General features: G+C 46.1%; 1 protein-coding gene across 1 annotated transcript in view; it reads left to right on the top strand.

Annotated features, from left to right (window-relative positions):
- Positions 1 to 26,736, top strand: part of LOC115083210 (SCO-spondin-like) — a 508,366-nt gene that overhangs the window by 314,753 nt on the left and 166,877 nt on the right. The window contains exons 72-78 of the mRNA XM_029587016.1: positions 545 to 624; positions 876 to 1,045; positions 5,359 to 5,405; positions 7,009 to 7,209; positions 19,998 to 20,168; positions 23,281 to 23,478; positions 25,288 to 25,384. Coding sequence (XP_029442876.1) covers positions 545 to 624; positions 876 to 1,045; positions 5,359 to 5,405; positions 7,009 to 7,209; positions 19,998 to 20,168; positions 23,281 to 23,478; positions 25,288 to 25,384 — 964 coding nt within the window. The remainder of the gene's footprint in view (positions 1 to 544; positions 625 to 875; positions 1,046 to 5,358; positions 5,406 to 7,008; positions 7,210 to 19,997; positions 20,169 to 23,280; positions 23,479 to 25,287; positions 25,385 to 26,736) is intronic.

Genomic DNA, 26,736 nt, shown 5'->3' on the forward strand with positions numbered 1-26,736 from the left:
ATGTCCTAATTTAACAGTGAAAGGGGACTGATACGTTCTGCGCTCTAATGGATCTTTACCTCCCTTGTGAATAACAGAAATCATAGCTTATAATCATGAAGCTGACTCCTCGGCGCAGTCTAAGAAACCATGTTGGAAAGATCAGCCAGTCTGGGTGCCAGAGCACCTGAAAAAGGGTTCTGTAGAAAGGCTGAGAAAAGCCGTCTTCACCCAGGCTTTTCCCAGAAGGCAAAGCTGTAATAGCCGCTCCACTTAAGACACTACGTATGAAGAAACTGGCGATAATTTGCAAAAGCATCACACATTTGTTTGGTGCCTTGTTAGGACCCCACCCAGAAACCTAACAGTCCGTACAGCGGAACTATTCCGCTGAACTTTTAAGTCTGCGAGCCAACGGCTCATCTGCTTTATTTCCCTTATCATAATATTTCTGCTAGCCTGCCTGGAGAAAATGTTTTATCCCGTCCTGCACGCTGCTGTTCTGCATTGTTTCTTGGTGTGCTCTCCTCTTCCGTGCGTGACTTCCCCTTTCCTGTCCTGGCAGCGATGAACTGCTCGGCCATTGACGGCTCCGTGTACAGCAGCTGTGGACCATCCTGTCCAAGGTCCTGCGACGATATCTCGGTAAGTGGCCGTCATCAAATCCTCTGTGCCTGCCTCCCCCCCCCCCCCCCCCCCCGCCATATTCCATCCCTCCTCCATGATCTCAGATCTGTCAGCGAAGGCGAGGAGGACTTCCCTCACTGTCAGGCGCTCCTTTCTGTCCCTGCGAATTCTCTCTTACCTCAGCGCTCTTTCTGAAGGCAAGAGAAGTCCTTCTTCTTCAGTGCGGTGTGCTCAGCTATCTCCCGCTGTGGCTTCCTTTCTGATCTCAGCACTGCGCCTGGAGCTGTGAGCCCGGCTGCTACTGCGCCAGCGGGCAAGTCCTGAACGAGAACGGTACGGCCTGCGTGGAGAGCGAGGACTGCACCTGCCTGGACCTGCTGACGGGGGACAGGTACCTCCCGGGTGAGAGCGTCCTGCGAGACGACGGCTGCAACAACTGGTAAGCGGGATCACGGGTTCCCCGTGCTCTGGGTGGAAGTAGGTCCCAGGGAAATCCACAGAGATCCATGTTGAGTAAGTCGGTGAGCAGGAAAGGTATCCAGATATTCGGCGGAACTTACCCAGATAAGTGATCCGGATAACTTTAAGGCAGAGGTTCATCCAACCAGGATTACGTGGCTAACTTTGTCCGGCCAGCGCTGAATACCTGCGGTGCCTGGACAAAAGTGAAACCGCACCCCTGGAATTCCCCCAGCGCAGCCTCTTGCTATCCAGATAAATATATCCAGGGAGCAGGAGGGGGAAATATTCAAACCTCAGGTTTTGTTTGGCTTAACTCCAAACGTTAGCTGGACAAACCCTTTGAACATTGGTCTCACAATGTTTGGATTCTAGCAGGACACAGGATTCCTAGAGGGAGAGGTGAAGCTGGGCAGCAGAAAGCAGCCCCCGGGCTCCGTGCAGAACATGTAAAGCACTGTGCGGCGCTGGTAAGCCATAGCGTGCAGAATGAAGAGGCCTTCACTTCCACCGGCGTCTTTTAATTCCCCTCCAAAAAGCTGCCAGCAGAGGAAAGCTATAAATGATTTGTGTAAGATGCCCAACCTGTCCACACCTCCTCCAGCACTTCTCTGAGTGAAGATTGTTAATTGCGTGCATTCTTACTGGACTTAATGACGCTCTGAGTAATATAAGATGTTGTTGCTCCAGAATGTTTTCTGAGATTGAACATTTCCACACACCCTAAGAACATAAGAACCTGCCATACTGGGTCAGACCAAGGGTCCATCAAGCCCACCCTCAATCATTTGGTCCCATTCCTCCTCCTCCCATGAATTCTCTATCTCCTTCTCCCATACTTGTAATCCCAGGTAATCTGTTCACTTCCTCCTTCCAGCCAATGGCTTCGCAAATATGGCTCATGTGACCCTTAATTGCCACTCCCCTTCTCCAGGTAAGGATGGAGGCTTCGGTATCTCCTGCTTATTATTCTTTGCCAAAACGTATGACCTTAACTGGAGAAAGCCAAAAAAAAAAGGAAAGTCCTTCAGGCATAACTTCTCCTTAAATTCATCCCAAGAAAAGACATTTCCATGACTAAACAGTTGAGAAAAGTTTCTAAGAGGGGAAGCATGAATCATCTCTCTCAGATCCACACATCAATTAATTTGGTACTCGCCAGAATGAGCATGAAACCCCATCAATCTATCCTCCCTTCCCTTTCCATTAAATAACCACCATCTTCTAGCAGCTATCACCCAATCTCCCATGGGTACCACGGTCCATGTGATTTAGTACCCATCTGCTCAAACTCCATCCGGTGTTGAGTGGGGGAGGGTGGATCATATTGCTCCAATAAACTAAACAAAGTAGCTAAATAATATTTCCGAAAATCCGGTAACCCAACACCCCCTTCAGTTCCAGGCCTTTGCAGGATTTTCAAGCTTATTCTTGCTTTTTTTTGTTATTCCAAATAAAGCCCTGTATTAATCTCATTCAGAGTGGTGAAGAAGAATTCAGGCAAGGCAGGGATAAAACATAAAACACAACAACTATGGCAACCAGTTCATATGCACCTCATTTATTTTATCTAACCAAATCACATAAAGCCCTTTATCCACTTTATCACATCTTTTAATTTGGGGATGATAGAAGCATAATTCAACTGATATAATCTATTCGAATCAGGAGAGACAGAGTTACCCAAATACTTAATCTGGCCGAAGTCCATTCCAAGGGGCTCACAATTTTGTGTCTCTCAGCTGCGCAAACTCTTCACCATGAAGTACCAAAATCTCTGATTTTTCAATATTCACCTTATACCCAGTGTGATCTGTACTCCTCCAACACACTGAGAATTCTGGGTCTCGATCACCCCTAGTCTGAGATGTACAGCAAAATATCATCCGCATAAAGGTTGTTTTTCGTTTTTAATTGATAAAACATCTGTAATGCAAAAAAAAAAAATGTAAAAAGGTATTTATTGGATAAACACCATTGCCCCTCAGACTGTCTCACCCGTTCTCTTGCCTGCCTTGGATCTTCCATTCTTTTTGTGCCTTTTTGGCTCTGACGAATCCTCAGCTGAACAAGCTTTTAGCAGCTGTTGGGCCTCCATTCTCCTCCTCCTCCTCTTCCCTTCATCTGCTCTGCTGCAAGCTGTTCCCTAACCACAAGCATTAGAGCTGGTAGTAATGGGACAGAACGAGGAAGAAGTGGTAGGGACAGGGGTGGGGAGAAAGTTGAGGGCAGGCTGGTGGAGAGAGAGAGAGTGCTAGTGCTGGGCCTAAGTCAGGGAATGTGCTAGGCGAAGGGGCATGTGCTGGTCATCGTACTGGTTATTGGGGAGGTTGTGAGTATTGTTATGCTATTTGTGTTTTGAAAATGTATGTATTTGATATAATCACAAAAGGTACCCAGCAATAGTACCTGAGCTGTGAAAAAATAGATTAACAATTTTTTTTGTGCCCTAGTTAGCCGGAATATATAAACATCTAAATATCGAAGCCCTAATTGTAACTAACTAAGGGCTCTATTTACTAAGCATTTTTCCCTTCGACAGAGACTGGGAGAAAACCTTTAGTATATAGGACCCTAATTTAACTGATTTTCTAAACCTTGGGCCAGATTCATTAAGGCTTTTCTCCCATTTTGTGTGTATGGGAAAAACCCTTAATGAATCGGGTCCAACTTATTTACAAGACTGTTTCAGTTTTTTTATTTCCCTGTTTTTGATTTCTTTTCAATAAAAGCCTGCCCCGTTCTCCTTTCTGATTTTCCCGTGCCTAGTCTACGTTCTTTTTGTTTCCACGTTTGCACTGTTTGAAAACCAGAGCAAGGGGGGGATTGTGGAGGAAACTGAAAGTCGCTGTCATTGGAAGAGTCTTTCCTAACTCAGAATAAAGACCTTGGTGGAATAAGGGCCAGCAAGCAAGCTGTAGGGGAGACCTTTGTTACTGGACTAATTCAATACACTGTGACTAAAATATACACTGTTGCCTGAATATACGAGCAAATTTCAAATTGCATTATCATAGTGGTAGGGTAGTATGTGTTTTCAAAGTTGTAAATGCACCATCATGGTAACGCAACTTGGAATTTACTCATACATTCAGGTAACTTCATCCTTAGCTCATTCTGTGCTGACCTGATGTAGGGAGCTCAGCTCTCAAAAGCTAATCACAATTGTACCAAGTTAGTCCACTAAAAATATCTCACCAACAACTTGTTTGATGTCCTCTATTCCTAAGAGAGAAACTGCTCCACTGGGAGGGTCCCAGCGTTATTTGAGGTATGCTCGCATGAGTAAAGAACTGGAAACCATTCTCTTTAAAATGAGCCTCAGGTTAAATAGTAAATACAAAATTCATATTCAAAGTAGGACTCTTTTTAAAGAGACAAAACCACCTGAAGAAAGATCTCTTCAGAAAAGTCGCAGTGCGTCTTTGGATAATTCTTATGCTGGTTCAGTAAAAGGTAGTGCAGCCCGCTAAGATTCCAGCTTTCTCTGGGACCAATGTGATTGCTAAACTCGTTAGCAAAAAAAGCCATTTACCAAATCTTTGCTCATGGCAACACGTGCACTCCCAGAAATGGAATGGCATAGAGAGATCATTGCAGCAGGAGGTATCGCCCTGGCCTCTCCTGTGCCGCCAGCACAAGCACTTGGCAATCTTTGGAGGTCCATGGGCAGACGAGTCGGGCCTTGCAGTCTTTATGTACTGACATAGTCTCTCTTCCCATGACTTCTATCTAGGCATTAGCTTGAGGTCAAGGTAGAGCGGTGATTTCCTTTCACTCTCTCCATGACTCTCGTTTCCTGGCCCAGCCTCTCTTGGGTTGACAGGGAGTCTCAGATTCGTGATTGAGGTTTATGCCTGGCTTCATAATTTCAGGCTTACCGGTAGGTTTCACCCTTTAGATCAGGTAATGTTGACTACAAATTCCGTACTCCACCCAAAGAAAGAATCACCTCATTCAAAACACGTGGCGCAAACAATGAAAATGACCCTCTGTTCTACGTGTTACCCTCTTTCTTTCACACATCTGTTAAGCACCCACAGTTTGCCGCTGTCAGAGAAAGGACACTGGGCTAGATGGCCCTTTGGTCCAATCCAGTGTGGTGGTTCTTCTGACCCAGTACTGAACCCGCAACTTGCTTAATTCCTGGGAATTGAAAACACTAGGGGGCATATTTTACAGGCCTGGATCGGAAGTGGTTCTAGGTTCTGAATCTGTGATGGGGCCCAGACTTGGCCTGGGTCTCTACTCTGTCTGTGCTATATGGTAATTGCTTTTCTTCCTTCTCTGCAGCACCTGTGTGAAAGGGAAAATGCTCTGCACTAATCTGCCCTGCACTGGTGAGTCTCTGAAGACAGGAAGAGAATGGGGGGGGGGAGGGGGGGAAGAGGAGAGGGTCGGAGCAGGAAGGTGGAAGCTGGTTCTAGAAGGGGGGGAGGGAGCAGCATCCCTTCAGGAATATATAATATGTCTTGCCACAAAATAAAAATGCCTGACTCAGTTACTGGATTATTGAGAAGATGAGAGGAGGGGTGAGAGGTTACTGAGAGGAGGAGGGGGGTGATAGGCCATTAGGGGAAGGAGAGAGGAAAGACTGGCAATACTGAAAGAGGGAGCAGGGAGGGGCTATCGAGGGAGAGAGGGATGTGGAGGCAGGAGTGGGTTGGGGTGAAGGAGTCCTGGTGTTGGTCCTGGGAGTGGGTGAGACTGGGAGATGATGGAGTATGAGGTGGACTGGAGTAAAGGAATTGTGAAGTTGCTTCTTGCAGGGAGGGTGAGACTGGCAGTCGATGGATGTATGAAGTGGGCTGGAGTGAGGGAGCTTTGGAGTTTGTCCTGGGAACAGGTGAGATTGGGAAGTGATGGATTCATGAATTGGGCTGCAATAAAGGAATCACAGAGCTGTGGTGCTGGGAACGGGTGGAACTAGCAGGTGATTTATTGCACGAAGGGGGCTGCAGTGAAGGAATCCTGGAGCCATTTCCAGCAATGGGTGAGGACAGGAAGGAATGGAAAACGCAGAGGGTTGGATTGGTTTCTTTATTGCAGATGGCATCCAGGCCTGTTGGCAGTACAGATATACTGTAAACCGACTGCAAAGTATTAGTCTTTTGGCTATAGACTAACCCTCAGCCAACATGTGTCATCATCACTCCTGGAGCCATGCGTCCTGATCTCCACTTCCTCCAGCAGAAAAATAACCCGGCGGTGTTAGACACCTTCTTCAGGCTTTCATGTGATTGCTGTGTGCCGATGCCTTGCTTTGCTTGGGGCATTGCTTGCTCATGTGATGGCAGAATTAAATCGTTGTTTTTAAGTAATCTAAACTCTCCCACAGATTATCCACGTGCTTGCTGGCGTTTTAAAGGGAAGTGCCATGCAGGTTTACATACATGACCTATCACATTAACACGAGTTGGATGGAAATCTCATCTCTCCTAGGAGGAGTGACTTGTACCCGTGTTAGATCACGTTCTAGTGCAGGAAGGCTGCTATAAGGTGCACCACGTGTTAATCACCACCATCTAATACTGATTTGAGACTGTAGGGAACAAATCAGATTTGGTCTGTTTAGTTCCAGGATGAGAACTTGCAGTGAATTGTATTACATGAGATCATGAGGTGCCGATGACTTGGGGTACAGTGGGGAAGGGGAGTACACGTACGTAAGAAACCTGCAGGAGTCTAAGGCCTCAACCAGCCACGCGACTGAAGTACCACCTGGGTTTATTTTCTGTTTGGATCCTTGCAGTAATTGTTCAACTTTTCTCTTTCTCTGTACCTGCCTGTTGTCTGTGGTCTGGTGTGTAAACTTGTGCGTGTGTGCGTATCTGTCTGTCTGTCTTCCTCTGTGTTCCTCATCAGTGTCCATGGGCCTGCGTGTGAGATTTTTCTTTTGCATAATGTTTCTCTCTGTCTCTGTCTTTCACTGCCACCTACCAGTGACCGGAGGCTGGTGTGAGTGGTCAGACTGGACTCCCTGCTCGAAGACGTGCGGCAGCGAGATGAGAACCAGATACCGCACCTGCTCCTGCCCTGGTCCTCAGAACGCTGGTGCAGAGTGTGAGGGGGTGCAGCAGTATTACAGCGACACGGGGGTGCAGCTGCAGAGGAAGGAGTGCTTGTCGGTGACTTTCTGTCCAGGTATTGTACCCCCAAACAAGCGTGGGATAGTTTGGGGTTTGTTTGTTTTTTGTTTTTTGTTTTTTTAAATAAGACATATTTATTTTGCATGGTCACCCTCCTGTTTTAAGGGCCACCATCCCTGAGTCCATTCTTTGGCTGTCCATGCTGTATTCATGCTTTTACATGTGTGTGTGTGTGATGCCTGCATGGGAGTCTGAAGATCTGCTCTTCCGCTGTCAGTGCTGTATTAATGCTTTTCATATAGCAGTTTGACTTCTACATGGGGACCTGATGATGATCAGTTCGGCTGCACCCCAATGTACTTTAATTCATGGTGGTGGAAAACAGTTGGAAGACCATCCTAAACCTTTAAACATTAGCATCTCCTCAGGTACAAAATTAAAACTAGAGCAGAACAACAAGAGATCTTAATGATTTTGGTTAACAGTCAAAAGAATTATTTAATCTTTTTCCTGAAGTTTCTGGTTTAATAATTAAAGAATAACTGAAATCCACATAGTTTATTCTGGCTTCATCCATTGCTTTTAAACACATATTATATTCTGTTTTCCTATGTACATGTTACTGTGGCTGGCCTCAATAGAATTAGGGACTTTTAAAAATATGTTTTCACCTCATTTTTCTCCTTGGGCTGATTCTTTGAGTGATTTAGGACTCCCTTACTAACTGAGGCTTGAGGGGAGACCACCCCAAATCTGAAATCATCAGTTCTGTGTCTTTTCCAGCAAGGGGCTCCTCAGCCTTGGTAATAACATCCCCTCAATCAATCCCAGGTCATGAGCACACCTGGCTGGCACTACTTCCAGCACTGCCTGAAGGAGTGTCTCAGCTCCTATTGTTATGGCAGCCTCACCTGTAACTGGGGTTTCCAGTGTAGCCCACACCCAACCAACCCTAAGGGAGTGCCTCAGCTCCTATTATGATTGGCAGCTATAAGCCTAACTTGGGTCTCCAATGCAATCCCTCTGTAGCATCCCCTCACCTATCAGTTCTGAGTGGGTGCCCACAGTATTACTGCCAGCCAACCTCTGCCTGGGGTCTTGGTTTCCAGGAGATTCGTTCCTGTGGCAACCTGTAGTTTGGGCCGTAATAAGCAGATGGGAAGGATGCTTGTTAAGTCAGTGCTTGAGGCTTGGGGCAGGCCACAATTGATTACAGTCACAGGATTGGGAAGGTAGGAAATGTATCAGTTTCAGTCCTCGCAGTCCTGTGCTTGGAGTCTGCATTATTCTCACTTGCTGTAGAACCAGCAGCAGAGCATGGTGAGAGCATTCATTCCCTGTATGTACCCAGATCAGTTTTGCCTCCCCTCCAGCAGATGGAGACAGAGAAAGTTTTACTGACACTGACACTTAAGCTGAGGTGCCACCTGCAGTCCCTCAGTATTTCTCTGTCTCCAGCAGATGGTGGAGGTGCAAAGCCTGCAGTCTGACTTAAGATAAAACAAAAAAAAAAAAAAAAAGAGAAAAGAGGGACTCCATCTGCAATTTGCAGTACTGTTTGTCTCCCAGAGGGTAGCTAGGTCCTGGTGGGACCATCCCGTCTGGCTTTTGAGGCGGATGAGCAGGGGGCCAGGGACCCTTCTCCAGCTCGCTCATCGTTCTTGCTGGGCAGGACCGACACCCGGGGGATCTGGGTCACTCGCCCTGAGGGACCAGCGAAGCCTCAGCCCCCTTGTCAGGGAAGTGACTTGTATATTGTGCGCTGGCTTAAAGTTTGTTTAAAAAAAAAAGGCAAGTATAGGAAGAGCAGCCATGAGTTCCTGTGAGGCAGTGCTCCTCCCATCCAGGGGTTTGCTGTCTCTTCTGTCGGCTCCAGCGTTTGCCCTCTCTGGCGCTTTGCTTTTCTGCTGGTTCGGCGCTGTTTTTTCCTTCTATCCACCGACCCTGATTTCGATGCCGTGTGGGGCAGCTTGCTCAGCCTGCGGGAACACGCACATCTTTCCCACAACAGCCTCTGTGCTCGATGTCTCCCCGGGGGGGGGGGAGGAACCATCAGGGAGCACAACCGAGGATTGTGGGAGCATGCGCCACAAGCCTGTGAGGCTCGGATCGGCGCAACAGACTTCAGAAGACCCGTTCCCGCTGAACGCGGGAACGGCGGACATTTTGGACACATTTAATGCTGCAGCACGATCCGCCCCCGTTGTTGCTGGAGGTTAGGACCTCCAAAGGAGGCCCTGAGGCTGATGGGGCCTCTGTAGGGAGTGAGGAGGACCCCAGAGGGGTTCTCTGATGCATCCTCCTCCTTCTCCGATTTTGTTCTTCTTATACACAAGGCCTAAAAGACTCGGAAATCTGCTCTTTGTAAAGTGATGAGGGAGCTTCTGGTGAAGCGGTCAAAGAGGGACAGGGCCGATGTGGGGGCCACAAGAGTCAGGCTGCTTCTAGGGGCCTCGTTGCCGCCATCAGTCTTGGATACCTCTCCAGACCCTCAGATAAGGAAGATCACCATAACCTGGGCCCTCAGGATATGGTCCCAGCCGTGATTGAGCAAGACCCGGATTGGGAGTCAGCTGAACTGATGGCAGATGAAGGGATGATCCTAAGGTAGTCCGTTTGTTCCACATGGAGGAGTTGTCTCCTCTCATCCCGGCAGTTCTTGAGATCCCCCAGGAGGGTTCCGAGTTGGGAGCCTTGGACCCAGTTATGGTTGGCCTCCGGGGTCCAGCTAGATCTTTCCCTTCCATTCTTCGGTCAGTGCTATCCTGTTCAGGGAGTGGGATACCCCGGACACAGGTTTGAAGGTCAGCAGAGCTATGGATAGGTTGTATCCGTTGCCTGAAGATATGCTGGACCTTCTCAAGGTCCCCAAAGTGGATGCCTCGGTCTTGGCGGTTACCAAGAAAATGACCATTCCAGTTACGGGAGACGCAGCTCTGAAAGATCTTCAAGACAGGAAGCTGGAAGTTCATCTCAAAAAGATCTTCGAGATGTCTGCTCTTGGGACCGAGCGGCTATGTGCAGCAGTTTTATGCTGACAGCGGGGCTGAGCTGGGTGCAGCAAGTAGAAATGGACAAATCTTTGTCTGACTCTGAGGCTCTTCAAGGGAAGCAGTTGGAAGCCATGGTGACTTACAGTGCGGATGCATTGTATGATCTTCTCAGCACCTCTTCCAGGACCATGATGTCAGCGGTCTCAGCCCGGTGGCTCCTCTGGCTGAGGAATTGGTCAGCCGATGTTTCTTCCAAGTCACATTTGGGATCGTTACCCTTTAAAGGGAAGTTGCTATTTGGTAAGGACCTGGAAGAGATGATCAAGTCCCTTGGTGAGAACAAGGTTCACAAATTGCCGGAAGATAAGCGAAAAGGAAAAGGTTCCTTCCCTTCTTGCCCTCGCTTCAAGGGGAGTTGCAGGTTTCAGGCATCCAGGCCTTCAGAGACCATTCAGAGGCAGTTTTCGGGTGGACAACAGTCGCGGAGTCAGTCCTTTCGGGGACATTAGTCCGGCAGTGATGGCTCTTCCCAGGGAGCTGGTGGTGCCAAATCCTCCCAATGATGCCAGGCTGGTCCACTCCTCGGTTCCAGTGATAGGAGGACGATTGGGTTTGTTTTATGAGAAGTGGACCAAGATTACATCCAACCATTGGGTCTTAAGTGTGATAAAACTAGGCTACACTTTAGAATTTTCTCGGCCTCTAAGAGCCCGCTTCCTAATATCCCCATGCTCTTACTGGGAAAAGAAGATGGCAGTAAGAGACACTGTTTCTCTCCTGTGCCAATTAGGGGCCATTGTCCTAGTTCCTCCGGTATAGCAAGCGACAGGTTGCTATTCCATCTTCTTCATCATTCCCAAAAAAGAGTGAACATTCCATCCAATCCTCAATTTAAAGAAAGTGAATGAGGTTCTGAAGGATCCTCGATTCTGGATGGAAATTCTACGTTCTGTAATTGTGGTGGTTCACCTGGGAGAGTTCCTGCCATCCCTGGATTTAACCGAAGCCTACTTGCATATAGAAATTCACCCTGACCATCAGAGATATCTACGGTTCATGATTCTGGGGGAACATGTGTCGTGGTACATGTGGGTACCAATGACATAGGAAAATGTGGGAGGGAGGTTCTGGAAGCCAAATTTAGGCTCTTAGGTAGAAAGCTTAAATCCAGAACCTCCAGTGTAGCATTCTCTGAAATGCTCCCTGTTCCACGCGCAGGTCACCTGAGGCAGGCAGAGCTCCGGAGTCTCAATGCGTGGATGAGACGATGGTGCAAGGAAGAGGGATTCAGTTTTGTTAGGAACTGGGGAACCTTTTGGGGAAGGGGAAGTCTCTTCCGAAGGGATGGGCTCCACCTTAACCAGGGTGGAACCAGACTGCTGGCGCTAACCTTTAAAAAGGAGATGGAGCAGCTTTTAAACTAGAACAAAGGGGAAAGCCGACAGTCGCTCAGCAGCGCATGGTTCAGAGAGAGGTATCTTTAAAGGATACTAATGATGCATTAGAATTAGGGCATCTCGACAGTGAGGTTCCAATAATAAGAAAAGTAGTCCAAGTGCCTGTAACTAAAAACTCACCTGAGCTAAAAATTTCTAACTTATCCCTATCAATTAAAAAGCAGAATGAAAATACAAACAAAAAACAAACTTTGAAATGTTTGTATGCTAATGCCAGAAGTCTAAGAAGTAAGATGGGAGAATTAGAATGTATAGCAGTGAATGATGACATAGACTTAATTGGCATCTCAGAGACATGGTGGAAAGAGGATAATCAATGGGACAGTGCTATACCGGGGTACAAAGTATATCGCAATGACAGAGAGGAGCATTCAGGAGGAGGTGTGGCGCTTTATGTCCGGGATGGCATAGAGTCCAACAGGATAAACATCCTGCATGAGACTAAATACAAAATTGAATCTTTATGGGTAGAAATCCCTTGTATGTCGGGGAAGACTATAGTGATAGGGGTATACTACCGTCCACCTGGTCAAGATGGTGAGACGGACAGTGAAATGCTAAGAGAAATTAGGGAAGCTAACCAAATTGGTAGTGCAGTAATAATGGGAGACTTCAATTACCCCAATATTGATTGGGTAAATGTATCATCGGGTCACATTAGAGAGATAACATTCCTGGATGGAATAAATGATAGCTTTATGGAGCAATTGGTTCAGGAACCGACGAGAGAGAGAGCAATTTTAGATCTAATTCTCAGTGGAGCACAGGACTTGGTGAGAGAGGTAACGGTGGTGGGGCCGCTTGGCAATAGTGATCATAATATGATCAAATTTGATTTAATGACTGGAAGAGGAACAGTGTGCAAATCCAAGGCTCTCGTGCTAAACTTTCAAAAGGGAAACTTTGATAAAATGAGAAAAATTGTTAGAAAAAAACTGAAAGGAGCAGCTACAAAAGTAAAAAATGTCCAAGAGGTGTGGTCTTTGTTAAAAAATACCATTCTAGAAGCACAGTCCAGATGTATTCCACACATTAAGAAAGGTGGAAAGAAGGCAAAACGATTACCGGCATGGTTAAAAGGGGAGGTGAAAGAAGCTATTTTAGCCAAAAGATCTTCATTCAAAAATTGGAAGAAGGATCCAACAGAAGAAAATAGGATAAAGCATAAACGTTGGCAAGTTAAATGTAAGACATTGATAAGACAGGCTAAGAGAGAATTTGAAAAGAAGTTGGCTGTAGAGGCAAAAACTCACAGTAAAAACTTTTTTAAATATATCCGAAGGGAGTCAGTTGGACCATTAGATGATCGAGGAGTTAAAGGGGCACTTAGAGAAGATAAGGCCATAGCGGAAAGATTAAATGATTTCTTTGCTTCGGTGTTTACTGAAGAGGATGTTGAGGAGGTACCCGTAATGGAGAAGGTTTTCATGGGTAATGATTCAGATGGAGTGAATCAAATCACGGTGAATCTAGAAGATGTGGTAGGCCTGATTGACAAACTGAAGAGTAGTAAATCACCTGGACCGGATGGTATACACCCCAGAGTTCTGAAGGAACTAAAAAATGAAATTTCAGACCTATTAGTAAAAATTTGTAACTTATCACTAAAATCATCCATTGTACCTGAAGACTGGAGGATAGCAAATGTAACCCCAATATTTAAAAAGGGCTCCAGGGGCGATCCGGGAAACTACAGACCGGTTAGCCTGACTTCATTGCCAGGAAAAATAGTGGAAAGTGTTCTAAACATCAAAATCACAGAACATATAGAAAGACATGGTTTAATGGAACAAAGTCAGCATGGCTTTACCCAGGGCAAGTCTTGCCTCACAAATCTGCTTCACTTTTTTGAAGGAGTTAATAAACATGTGGATAAAGGTGAACCGGTAGATATAGTATACTTGGATTTTCAGAAGGCGTTTGACAAAGTTCCTCATGAGAGGCTTCTAGGAAAAGTAAAAAGTCATGGGATAGGTGGCGATGTCCTTTTGTGGATTGCAAACTGGCTAAAAGACAGGAAACAGAGAGTAGGATTAAATGGACAATTTTCTCAGTGGAAGGGAGTGGACAGTGGAGTGCCTCAGGGATCTGTATTGGGACCCTTACTTTACAATATATTTATAAATGATCTGGAAAGAAATACGACGAGTGAGATAATCAAATTTGCAGATGACACAAAATTGTTCAGAGTAGTTAAATCACAAGCAGATTGTGATAAATTGCAGGAAGACCTTGTGAGACTGGAAAATTGGGCATCCAAATGGCAGATGAAATTTAATGTGGATAAGTGCAAGGTGATGCATATAGGGAAAAATAACCCATGCTATAATTACACAATGTTGGGTTCCATATTAGGTGCTACAACCCAAGAAAGAGATCTAGGTGTCATAGTGGATAAGACATTGAAATCGTCGGTTCAGTGTGCTGCGGCAGTCAAAAAAGCAAACAGAATGTTGGGAATTATTAGAAAGGGAATGGTGAATAAAACTGAAAATGTCATAATGCCTCTGTATCGCTCCATGGTGAGACCGCACCTTGAATACTGTGTACAATTCTGGTCGCCGCATCTCAAAAAAGATATAATTGCGATGGAGAAGGTACAGAGAAGGGCTACCAAAATGATAACGGGAATGGAACAACTCCCCTATGAGGAAAGACTAAAGAGGTTAGGTCTTTTCAGCTTGGAGAAGAGACGACTGAGGGGGGATATGATAGAGATGTTTAAAATCATGAGAGGTCTAGAACTGGTAGATGTGAATCGGTTATTTACTCTTTCGGATAGTAGAAAGACTAGGGGGCACTCCATGAAGTTAGCTATGGGCACATTTAAAACTAATCAGAGAAAGTTCTTTTTTACTCAACGCACAATTAAACTCTGGAATTTGTTGCCAGAGGATGTGGTTAGTGCAGTTAGTATACCTGTGTTTAAAAAAGGATTGGATAAGTTCTTGGAGGAGAAGTCCATTACCTGCTATTAAGTTCACTTAGAGAATAGCCACTGCCATTAGCAATGGTAACATGGAATAGACTTAGTTTTTGGTTACTTGCCAGGTTCTTATGGCCTGGATTGGCCACTGTTGGAAACAGGATGCTGGGCTTGATGGACCCTTGGTCTGACTCAGTATGGCATTTTCTTATGTTCTTATGTTCTTATGTAACACTTTCAGTTCTGCGCTCTTCCCTTTGGTCTGGTGATCGCACATCGGACTTTTACCAAGGTGATGGTCGTCATGGCGGCAGCTCTCTGGAGGGAGGGCGTTCTGGTCCATCCATATCTGGAAGACTGGCTGATCTGGGCGAAGTCAGAAACCCTTTGTTGCAAGGTGGTGGATCTGGTTTTCTGGTGCCTGAAATCTTTGGGATGGATAGTCAATTTTTCAAAGAGTCATCTTGTTCCTTCCCAGAGTTTGGAATTTCTGGGGGCACATCTCGATACGAAAGTGGGAAAGGTCTTTCTCAATGAGGAGCAGATTTCCAAGCTTCAGGCTCAGGTTTGCGGATTCTTAGCCACGCGAGTACCCAGATTCTGGGATTACCTGCAGGTGCGCGGATCTATGGCCTCTACCTTGGAGTTGTTTCCCTGGGCTTTTGCCCATTTGAGGCCTCTTCAGTCCGCGTTGTTTTCTCATTGGGATCTGTTATCGGAGCATTTTCAACTTCCTCTCCCACTTCCGGAGTTTGCACGTTCCAGTCTTTATTGATGGCTCCTCCCAGACAAGCTGAGCAGCAGCATGGATCTCGATCTCCCATTCTGGATGATTGTCACCATGAATGCCAGTCTCTCAGGATTGTTGGTCGCCGGAAGAAGGCTCTTGGTCCATCAGTCGCTTAGAGATGAGAGTGGTGCATCTGGCACTGATGGCCTTTTTGCCCTTGGTGAGGGGAAAGCTAGTAAGAGTCTTGTTGGACAATGCAACTACAGTAGCTTACATCAAGAGTCGAGCTGTAGCTCAGAAGGCCCGTCTTTTGTTTGCCTGGGTGGAGCACAATCTGGATCGCCTGGCAGCCTCTCATGTAGTGGGTTCAGACAAAATGCATGCAGATTTTCTGAGCTGGCAGCAGATAGACCCCGGGGAGTGGGAGCTGTCACAAGAAGCGATGCGTCTAGTCATTTGCAGGTGGGGCTCGTCATGTGTGGACTTGATGTCGACCTTCTGCAATGCCAAGGCCCCTTGTTTCTTCAGTCGTCGAAGAGAAAGAGGGGCGGAAGGGGTAGATGCCTTGGTTCTGCCCTGGCCAAAGGACATCCTACTATATGGATTTCCTCCATAGCCACTAGTAGGCAAGATCTTGTGGCGCAAAGAAGCTCATCCGAGCGAAGTGATTCTCATTGCTCCAGAGTGGCCGAGGTGCCCTTGTTTGCAGATCTAGTTAGCCTGGCAGTGAACGGGCCCTTATGGCTCACTTATCTACCAAATCTTCTGCATCAGGGCTCTGTTTGTTTAGATCAGGCAGATCGATTTTTTTTTTTTAATTCTTTATTTATAAGGTTTTACAAATTTTACAAGAAAACCTTGCATTCAAGAAGCATCGCAATACTAAGAAAGAAATCTTTACAGAATCACACAGGCCAAGAAGATTGCTACAAAATCCACATTATGGGGAGAAAAACATAGGAAACATTACTTTAGGAAATCACTAGTAATATTCCTCATTAATGGTCTATCCCAACTCCCTATGGCTGATAAACATTTCATTTAGGAGTAGTTTTATTTTGTAAGAAATTTTCTAATTGAATGGGATCAAAGAAAATATAATTGTTACCTTGAAATTTAATTAAGCACTTACATGGAAATCTAAGTAGAAAAGAATCACCAATTGCCAATACTCTGGGCTTCTTAATATGAAACATCTTCCTTCGAACATGTGTTTCTTTAACAACATCTGGAAAAACATTTATCTTAGAACCTAGAAATGGAGAATCTTTCAAACGAAAGAATAGTTTGAGTCCATTGTTTATCACATTCACGAGCAAAGCTCACTAACAATGTAGTTCTATCGTTAATATCTACAGTGGAATCTTCTAAAAATTTATTAAGATTTAGTAATTTCTCCCTCGCATCCAATTCTCTTTCTACAATCCCACCCTGATCAGATGATTTATTGCCTAAGATATAAAAAGCATTAACAATCTCAGGGATGATCTCTTTAGAGATTTTCAAAAAATCAACATAGAATTTCTTAATCATCTCCAAAGGAGAAAGTAAAGAACAGTGAGAGAAGTTAAGAAATCTTAAATTACATCTCTTAGAGTAATTGCCCATATTTTCTACCTTCCTGCATAAAGATTGGTTATCTCTAATCAGGGATACTGTAGTATCACGTAATTTATTACAATCAGCAACAACATTTACTATCTTACTTTCTAAATCAGCAATTTTTTGAGACTGTTCATTAATTGAACCAGATAGGACCCCATAAGATCCCAAAACATTATCAATATGTAAAGAAAGAGCTGACTCCAAAAGTAGACCATAAAGAGTCTAATGTTATTTCAGCAGGTTTAGCCATCTTGCAAGGTGTCACCGGCAAAGAGACTCCTATCTCCTGGGGCCTCACCTTTGAGGGTGAGTTGGAAATGTTTGTTACATAAACCAAATCATCCCTAGGCCCCAGAAGCGATGTATTAGGCAGCTGCGGTGGAACTGGACCAGAAGGGCTAAGAGAGAATAAAAACTCTCCAAGTCAGATCGATTTTGTCTAGTGGCCTGGCTTTTGAAAGGCAGCATTTGAAAGACAAGGGTTATTCGGACACAGTCGTCACTACCCTTTTACAATCTAGGAAGACCTCCACTTCTCTAGCTTACGTGAAAGTCTGGAGGGTTTTTGAGTCCTGGTGTACCAGTCAGCAACTGGATCCTAGGCGAGCCATGGTGGGTCATATTTTAGTCTTTCTCCAAGATGGCTTGGTAAAGGGGTTATCCTTAAATTCTCTCCGGGTTCAGGTGGTGGCTTTAGGTTGTCTGCGTGGTAAGGTTCGTGGAATTTCTCTTTTGGCTCATCCAGACAAGGTGCCAGTCTGTCAGCCATGCTGTTCTTGGAGTCTGAATGTGGTTTAAAGAGTATGTGCGTGCCACCCTTCAAACCTCTGAAGCATGCGACTATTAAGGATCTCACCTTGAAGATGGTTTTCTTGGTGGCTATCTGTTCGGCTCACAGGATTTCTGAGCTTCAGGCTTTATCTTGCAGGGAGCCCTTTTTGAGAATCCTTCCTTTTTACCTAAGGTGGTGTCGTCCTTTCACTTAGATCAATCAGTTGAGCTCCTGTCCTTTTCAGCTTTGGATCCTTCGGAGGATCTTAAGATGTTTGGACGTCAAGTATGCGTTGATACAGTATTTGGAGGTTACCAACAGTTTCCACTTGTCAGATCATCTTTTTGTTCTGTGGAGTGGTGTCAAAAAGGGACATAAAGCGTCAAAAGCCACCATTGTGCGGTGGTTGAAGGAAGCTATTAGTTCGTAGGGATGTGAATCGGGCTTCGGACAATTGAAAATATTGGACGATATTTACAAAATCATCAGAAATCGGGGGCTCCCCCAAAACGATAGGAAAAACCCACGATATTGATCGTGTGGGTTCTCTTATCGTTTTGGGGGAGGGCGGGAAAAACGGCACACAAAAATAACCCCTAAACCCACCCGACCCTTTAAAACTAATACCTTAGCTTCCCCCACCCTCCCGACCCCCGCAAAAACTTTTTACATGTACCTGGTGGTCCAGTGGGGTCCCTGAAGCGATCTCTCGCTCCCGGGCCGTCGGCTGCCACTAATCAAAATGGCGCCAATGGCCCTTTGCCCTTACCATGTGACAGGGTATCCGTGCCATTGGCTGGACCCTTTCACATGGTAGGAGCACTGGATAGCCGGCGCCATCTTGTGGTCCTACCATGTGACAGGGGCTGACCAATGGCACCGGTAACCCCTGTGACATAGTAAGGGCAAAGGCTATTGGCGCCATTTTGAATACTGGCAGCCAACGGTTCGAGTGCAGGAGGTCGCTCCCAGACCCCCGCTGGACTTTTGGCAAGTCTTGTGGGGGTCAGGAGAGTCCCCCAAGACTTGCCAAAAGCCCCTGGTGGTCCAGCGGGAGTCTGGGGGCAATCACCTGCACTCGGGCCATCGGCTGCCAGTAATCAAAATGGCGCCGATAGCTTTTGCCCTTACTATGTCACAGGGGCTACCGGTGCCATTGGTCGGCCCCTGTCACATGGTAGGAGCACAAGATGGCGCCGGCCATCCAGTGCTCCTACCATGTGACAGGGTCCGGCCAATGGCACGGATACCCTGTCAAATGGTAAGGGCAAAGGGCCATCAGCGCCATTTTGAATAGTGGCAGCCGACGGCCCGGGAGCGGGAGATCGCTCCAGGGACCCTCACTGAACCACCAGGTACCTGTAAAAAGTTTTTTGGGGGGTCGGGAGGGTGGGGGAAGCTAAGTTATTAGTTTTAAAGGGTCGGGGTGGGTTTTTTGTTTATCGGCTCAGGCGCAGCTGATAAACAAAACCGCGATCGGGCCCGATGAAAAAACCCCCCACATGTGAATCGGAACCGGAATCCGAACCGATTCCGGTTCCGATTCACATCTCTATTAGTTCGGCGTATATATGTCAGCGGCGCCTGATTCTGGAGGGATTTCGGGCACATTCTACTCGTTCTCAATCAGCCTCCTGGCCGAGTGTCAGCTGGTTTCTCTACAGGAAATTGCAGAGCGGCTACTTGGAAGTCGTTGCACACTTTCACCAGATATTATCGTTTGGATGTCCAGGCCACAGAGGCCAGGGGCTTTGGTGAAAGTGTGCTTCGAGTGAGACTCTCTCAGTCCCTGATAGGGAAGCTTTGGTACATCCCAGGAGTCTGGACTGATCTGGGTACATACAGGGAAAGGAGAATTGGTTATTACCTGCTAATTTTCGTTCCTGTAGTACCACAGATCAGTCCAGAGTCCCACCCTCTGGAGGGTTTGGGAGGTTGGGAGAGTCCGCTCAATCTTTCTGTCTTTTCTGTTCACTCTCTGAAGTATGGCAGAGGTTCCGTTACTCCTACACAATTTTTATGATGTGGGCGCAGTTTCGTTTTTATGGTTTTTCCTTCTCCCCCTGCTCGTTTGGGGGAGACTAGTTGGTTTGTTTAATTTTATTTCTGGCTTGGGTACAGATTAATACTTAGGGACTGCAGGTGGCACCTTAGCTTAAGTGTCAGTGTCAGTAAAAATTTCTCTGTCTCCATCTGCTGGAAGGGAGGCAAAACCCAGGAGACAGGACTGATCTGTGGTACTACAGGAATGAAAATTAACAGGTAATAACCAATTTTCCTTTCATTCAGTGCTCAAGTGCTGGTTAACTCTACGTATGGACTCACTCCCCTCTCTCTTGCCTTTGGTTCTGATTCTGTAGTTGATGGCAGCTGGAGTTCCTGGAGTCTCTGGTCCCCGTGCGATGCCTGCGTAGGAGAGTCCTGGCGGAGCCGGGAGTGCAACAACCCCCCCTCTCGCTTTGGGGGCCTGCCCTGCCCCAGCGAGGCCCGGCAGAGCCAGGCGTGCTCTGACAACATCACAGTCTGTGCAGGTGAGAGAAAGAGAGTGAGAGAGCTGACAGTTGGTGAAGAGCAGAACTAAAGATGGATGCTACACATCTTACAAAAAAGAACGTTGAAATTCTAATGCCTCTTCAATAATAGCATCACAGACTCCCTCTACTACCAGGCACTTGGTAATGCAGCACAAACCCCTGCGAAGTACACATACAGGCATCAATGGAGCAGACCTGCTGTGCATGCCAAAACAGCACAGACTCCCAGAATTCAAAACAGCAAAATCTCCTACTTAGGGCAATGCAACACTGCAGATGGAACAACAGGTGCTAGAAAACCACCACATCTCCTACAGTTATAGGTCCCCACACAGAAGAAATATCCAGCTAACTTACAAGGGGCATTCAGCAGCTCAACTATGCTTCTGAATATCCCCGTAAAAGTTACTAGTTAGCTGGATAAGTCTTATCCGGCTAACTTTAGACCTGCTATTAAGCAGGTGTATCTTAACTGGTTAACTTCTCCAGATAAATCCAAATATCGGCACTTATCTGGATAAATTAACCCAGATAAGTAACTCCTCCCCTAAACATCCATTTCCTGCCCATCTCTTAGCTGGTTAAGTACTTAACTGGCTATGTGACGATTGTTGAACGTAACCGGATATTCAGCTGCTGCCACTTAGCCGGATAAGTCACCACTTTATCCGGCTTAAGTGGTGCTGAATATCGGCTTCCCACATATCAGTGATACACATTTCCCACAAAAGAGTGAGCAGGAAAATCTCTGTGTAATCCCAGGAGAAATAGCAGCTATAGCAGAAAAATGTCATATCCAGGCCAGAAAACTTAATGGAGTAAACTCTTCCCTTATCTGAATACAGTTGTGTATTGTAAGTCAGTCATAGGCTTGTAAGTGGGTTTTCAGCTTCCTAAAGTGACGCACACGTTTTCTCAATGTGCGCAAACCTGTTTGCATGAAAGCGAGGCGCTCTGGGGGTGGCATTTCAGGCTTTGCATTAGATGTGCATGCGCATGCGTAGGTCACATGCCATTTGTGCGCTTAACTTTACGCTGCCCTCTGCCTCCCCCACACCCAGCCTGTTTTAGTTTTCCTAAAGGTAGGTGCAAAATTATACCCACCTAACAACCCAATTGTCAGACTCAGTGTATGCGGGTAGCATGGAATTCCAAGTACACGCGTGTGCCCTTGTAGCGAGGTGTACCCGTTTATTCAGAGGCAGTGCCGGACATCAGGACACCAGGATCTTGGATTGCCTTTGTTTGTGTCTTTTCTGTAACTTTGTAACTTTATATTATTGCTGTTACGACTTTGTAGTCAACTTTTATTTTATTTTTTTTAATCCACCTTCGGCTACATTTTCAACAGGGCGCCCAACTGCAATAGCCATGTATGCACTTTTCAACCCGCACACAACAAGCTGATTTTAAAACATGCATGTTCAGAAGGGTAAAAATCCACTTAGGTGGTTTAATTCTCTTTTTAAGTGTGTAAAAGTACACCTAAGGCTTTGAAAATTCACCCCTTTACATTGGCAACACGTGTGAGCTGTCATGCCAATGAAAGATTCCTCAACATGAGAGGGAAACGGATCGAGAGTTAGAGGGAATTGCAGCTCTGTGGTCAGCACCGTCTGTCTCCGCACCGAAATGTCCTGTGGTTAGCAGCTGGAGAGCAGGCCTCAGCTCCAGCCTCTACCCTTCTGATTCAGAGGCTCCCACACCGAGGAGGTGGGGTAGAGGTGGTGTCTACTACCAAAAGCGGAAAACTTTCGGTTAGATCCTGTGCTAAAGGCTCCTCCCTCCCGGGACACTGATCCAGGAAACTGAGGTGGGAGAAACAGAATCACTTATTGAAAGTTTTGCAAATGTGGCCCTCCTGCCTTTGGCATTACAGCTGGAAGAACACAATAAAGTGTGCTCAGCCGAGCGCCCTGTTTAACCTGTGGTTGAACGCAGGTTGTGGACGCGCGTCCACAACCCCTTATTCCATAAGGGGATTAGCGCATCCAAAATGCGCGTCCAACCCCCCGCAAAACTAAAAGCGCTCATCACCTGTAAATACATGTTGATGGGGCTATTAGCTATTCTCCCCAGATCAAAACAAAAATGTGCATCCGACCCGCACATTTTTACACTCGGAAAGTAACGCCTGCCCAGAGCAGGCGTTAATTTCTGAGCAGCCCAAAAAAATGCACTGAAAAGCAGAAAATACTGCTTTTCTCTACTTCCTCCGACTTTTGGTTCCTCCGATATTAAGTCGGAGGAACCAAAAGGACCAAAGGATTTAAAAAAAGAAAAAAAAAGTATGCCGGTGGTCAGGTTAGAAATAGGGACGCTCAATTAACATAAAATTGAGCGTCTGTTTTCCGCGCCCGCTGCCGAGGAGGTGCTAGGGGTGCACATTTGTCCCTAGCGCCTCCTTGGCAGTGCGACCCCCCTCACTTAAATATTCAATCTCGTGCCCAGGAGAGGTGGCTGGCGGCGTTAGACAAGCGGGTACTCAACACTGAGCGCCTGTTTTCCGTCACAGGTTTCCTGCGTTGGCCCCACTCTTGTTTAATCCTGAAGTCTTTGCATTTTGAGGAAAGTCCAATGATTTTCTAGCAGAGAAAAGTGCAATGTGCACGCACGTAATGGATACATGGCAACACGTGCAACGAAAGGGGCTGAATTAGCACAAGCAGTAGCACCAACCTTAGTGACCGACTATTTGTGCAGCCCTCTTACAGCTGAAAAGTAAGATATAAAGTAGGGAACCAAATATGTCCCTGTTATCTGAGTAGTCTCTTTCTGGCATGCCCTTATTCTAGACTCAGATTTATGATGTAAGCTTAAGGAATGGTCAATTGCTTGTCGGCTAACATTCATTACAGAAAAAGTGCAGAAACCTGCATTTGAGGTACAGACGTTCAAGGGTACAGTGGAAGGAACGTTCTAGAGCAAGTGGTCATGATGTGCTGTTGAAGAACTTAATGAGTTCTGATGGGTTTTTCCCCCCCTAAAGCGCTGGTTTTAGAAAGCATATTTACAGGAAAGTAACGGGGCAGAGTTCCCATGGGAGTGATGTTTGGCTGCTGGCTCGGGTCCCCCGGGTTCATGCGATACCTTCTTTTTCGTGTCTTAGACTGCGGAGGGGGCCAGGTGGAGTTCGCCTGCGGTAAGCCTTGTCCCCGCTCCTGCGCGGATCTCCAGGAGGACACCAAGTGTCTGGACAGCGTTGAGTGCAAGGCGTCGTGCGGTTGCCCCCAAGGGCGGTTGATGCAGGACGGGGTGTGCGTGGCCCTAGAAGAATGCCACTGCAAGTACAAGAACGTCTCTCTCGGTGAGCTTGGAACCAAAGCACGGCACTTAGGTGTCCGGGGAACAAGGCGACATAGTTTAGGACAGGGAGACAGAGATTCTGGGTACAGTTTTCAGGGGGAGGGGACATGAGAGTTCTCAGGGTGGGGAGAAAGAAGAGGCCATGGGACAGATCTCAGCAGAGGGACAGGAAAGACCACGGAAGAGGTCTCAGTGGAACAGGACAGGAGAGGTAGTGGAATAGGTCTCAGAGGAGGGGGAAGGAGAGGCCATGGGACAGATCTCAGCAGAGGGACAGGAAAGACCACGGAAGAGGTCTCAGTGGAACAGGACAGGAGAGATAGTTGAATAGGTCTCAGAGGAGGGGGAAGGAGAGGCCATGGGACAGATCTCAGCAGAGGGACAGGAAAGACCACGGAAGAGGTCTCAGTGGTACAGGACAGGAGAGATAGTGGAATAGGTCTCAGAGGAGGGGGAAGGAGAGGCCATGGGACAATCCTTGGGGTGGGGTGGGGGAGGGAGGGGGAAGGACAGGAAAGATCATGGGGATACAGCTCAGGAGAGGGAAACAGGAAACCATGGGATAGGTCTCAGGGGAAGGTATGAGGAGAGACCACATAGGAGGTTAAATAATGAATTGAGCAGCCTAGTCTGAATGGGTTAGAAATTGGCTGAGTTTTGGACAACAGAAATGGAGTTCACTCTGAGGAAAGAGGGGTTATTAGTGGAGTCTACTGGTGCTGATTTCATTTAATAATTTTGTGAGTGATATTGCAGAGGGGTTGGTAAGGAAAGTTTGTCTTTTTATAGCTGACACTAAGATCTGCACAGAAACAAAGGTTATAACAAAAATAAAAACAAAATATATATCAGGTGATACTTTTTTATTGGGCTAAGAATGCATTTCTTGACTAGCTTTCAAGAGCTAAAACTCTCTTCTTCAGGTCAAGATTTACTAAGATCTGCAACGGGGTGAGCATTCTTGGTGGAGCAGACAAAATGAGGCATGATCTTAGCGTGAGGAGTGGTTGAAAGTTTGTCAGCTAACATTCAGTGCAGAAAAAGTGCAGACACTTTCATTTGAGGTATAGATATTAAAGTCCTAGACTAGAGCAAGCCGTCATGATGATCAAAGAGGGTAGATGCAGGAATAATAGTAGAAAATATTTCTGCATAGAACAGCCTCAGTGGAGGTAAAAACAAAACAAAACATAGTAACAGAATTCAGGAAGGCACAGAGGATCCTTAGTTGAGGAAAAAGTGAAGGGAAAGGCCAAGATCAATTATGGTCTATGACATTTTATCAAAACACTAAACTGAGCAGAATGGATGGTTTTTGTGGCCTTTATCTGCTATCAGAATCCAAATCCAGTTTATTTAATTACATACCTAACTACGGTAATTTAATGCCCTAAGCGTGGTACATCCAAATCGATGTTCATCTGGAATCCTGATGTGACTTAGGTGGTTTTGGAAATGATTTGTTTATTTATATATTTGATTTCTATTCCGCCTTTCAGGCACCTCAGAGCAGTAAATAATAAATAAAATAAATGTTTCTGGGAGAGAGGGACAGGCGAGAGGCCATGGGAAAGATCTCCAGGGCAAGGGAAGGAGAGGCAGAGAAAGGCAAGCTCCAAATGGAAGATCACCGGGTCCAGTGTCCCCTACAAGATTATTGGACATTAGGCCAGCACTTAGGGGGAGCCCGGCCTCCTATTGCGCTACTAATGACTTCCCGCAGCCTGCTGGTCAGACCTGAAGGTAAATATTACAGCCTCCATTAAACTAAAGCTTCCTCTCCTTCTCTTTTCTCTTCCTCTTTGCGCAGGGGTGGCTGAGGACGGGAACAGCACGTCGTGGGCTGGCCTGGCTCCATGGCAGTATGCGCAGCCTGGGGAGGTCGTGTCCGGCCCCTGCCAGAACTGGTAGGTGGATGATAGACTCAGAAATCGCTAACGAAGGGCCCTCGGGTTGGAAAGCACGAATTTGACACCCCCTTACATAGGAAACTCCCAAAGGAAGGAAGTAGCAGCAAAACAAAAAGAACACAGAAAGCCAGGAAGATACGTGAGGGAATGAAGAGAAGTCTGAAAATCTTTAGAAGCTGCCATTGAACTGCTCCTGCACATTTTTTTCTTGGCCTCACTTCTTGCACTTATAAAATCTTGCATGATCATGGTCCCTTTTTCCAAAAAGATTTTCCTCAGCCATATAGAAAGAGAAACCCTTTTAATGAATCCCATTTCCACTCAAGAAGAAGACTCATAAATGTCTCCAGGTGTGATGAAAATCCACAATTTAAATCAAGGAGTTGGAGAAGCATACGATGGACATGCCACATTTGCTCACAGTGTATATAGCATCACAGCCTGCGTCGCATCCTTTAATAGCGGACTGCCTTTATAGGAGACCTTTTAATGAAGTGTTTCTAATAATGGGTGTCCTGTATCAGCAACTACAGTATGGGCCTGTTACAAATTCAGCAACAAGCAGCATCCTCAGAATTTGGGGAAGTAGTTGGGATGTTGGGTTATTTTGGCAACCTGCGACCAACTCCAGTAAAACAAGCGGAACTGCGATGAATTGCCCTAGTAAAACCCCAGCAGGTCAGTGGGATGACTGCAGTATAGCATCTAGGGTTCCACTCTTCCCCTTAACATCCTGTATGATTTGATTTTAAAATAAGAAATATTCACTCTTATTCTTTTTTTACCTACATTCAACTCTTATAAGTTGAGTGTAGCTGGAGGCTGTTTTGGAAAGCTTCCTTACCATCCATTAGTTACTCATGATGTGTCTGACTATGCAATAAAGGATTGCAGTTCATTGTCACATGATACTGGCTAACAAATCACTGTGTTTGCTTTTTCTCAACCAGTGTTCCTCACCATGAAGGGAACCCAGTACACTGTCAACCCCAAGAACATTCCCAACCAATGATTCTGTCTTTGGGTGTGTGTTACATCCATTGAAAGGGATCTAAGGAGTAGCTATTTCTTGATATCAATGTAGATAATATAGCTTGACAATCAGAGACAGACTTGTGAGTCTGACCATGGGAAGCCATATAAAACCTTAGCTTCTTGGGAATCCTATGGGGGGAGACATGGTTGCACAGAAAGGGCATCATTCAGAGGTGGCAGACTTTAGAATGCATGTAGCACTTTAGAGAGATCTCTGACCAAGTATCCCAGCTCCTTTTTGACTGACACTCATAATCTGTCTTTCAGCTGGTAGACTTTAGGAAAGTGGAAGGTTTTCATGCGGTTTCATCCAT

Source organism: Rhinatrema bivittatum, chromosome 2 (genome assembly GCF_901001135.1).
Source record: "Rhinatrema bivittatum chromosome 2, aRhiBiv1.1, whole genome shotgun sequence".
NCBI classification, from domain to species: Eukaryota; Metazoa; Chordata; class Amphibia; order Gymnophiona; family Rhinatrematidae; genus Rhinatrema; species Rhinatrema bivittatum.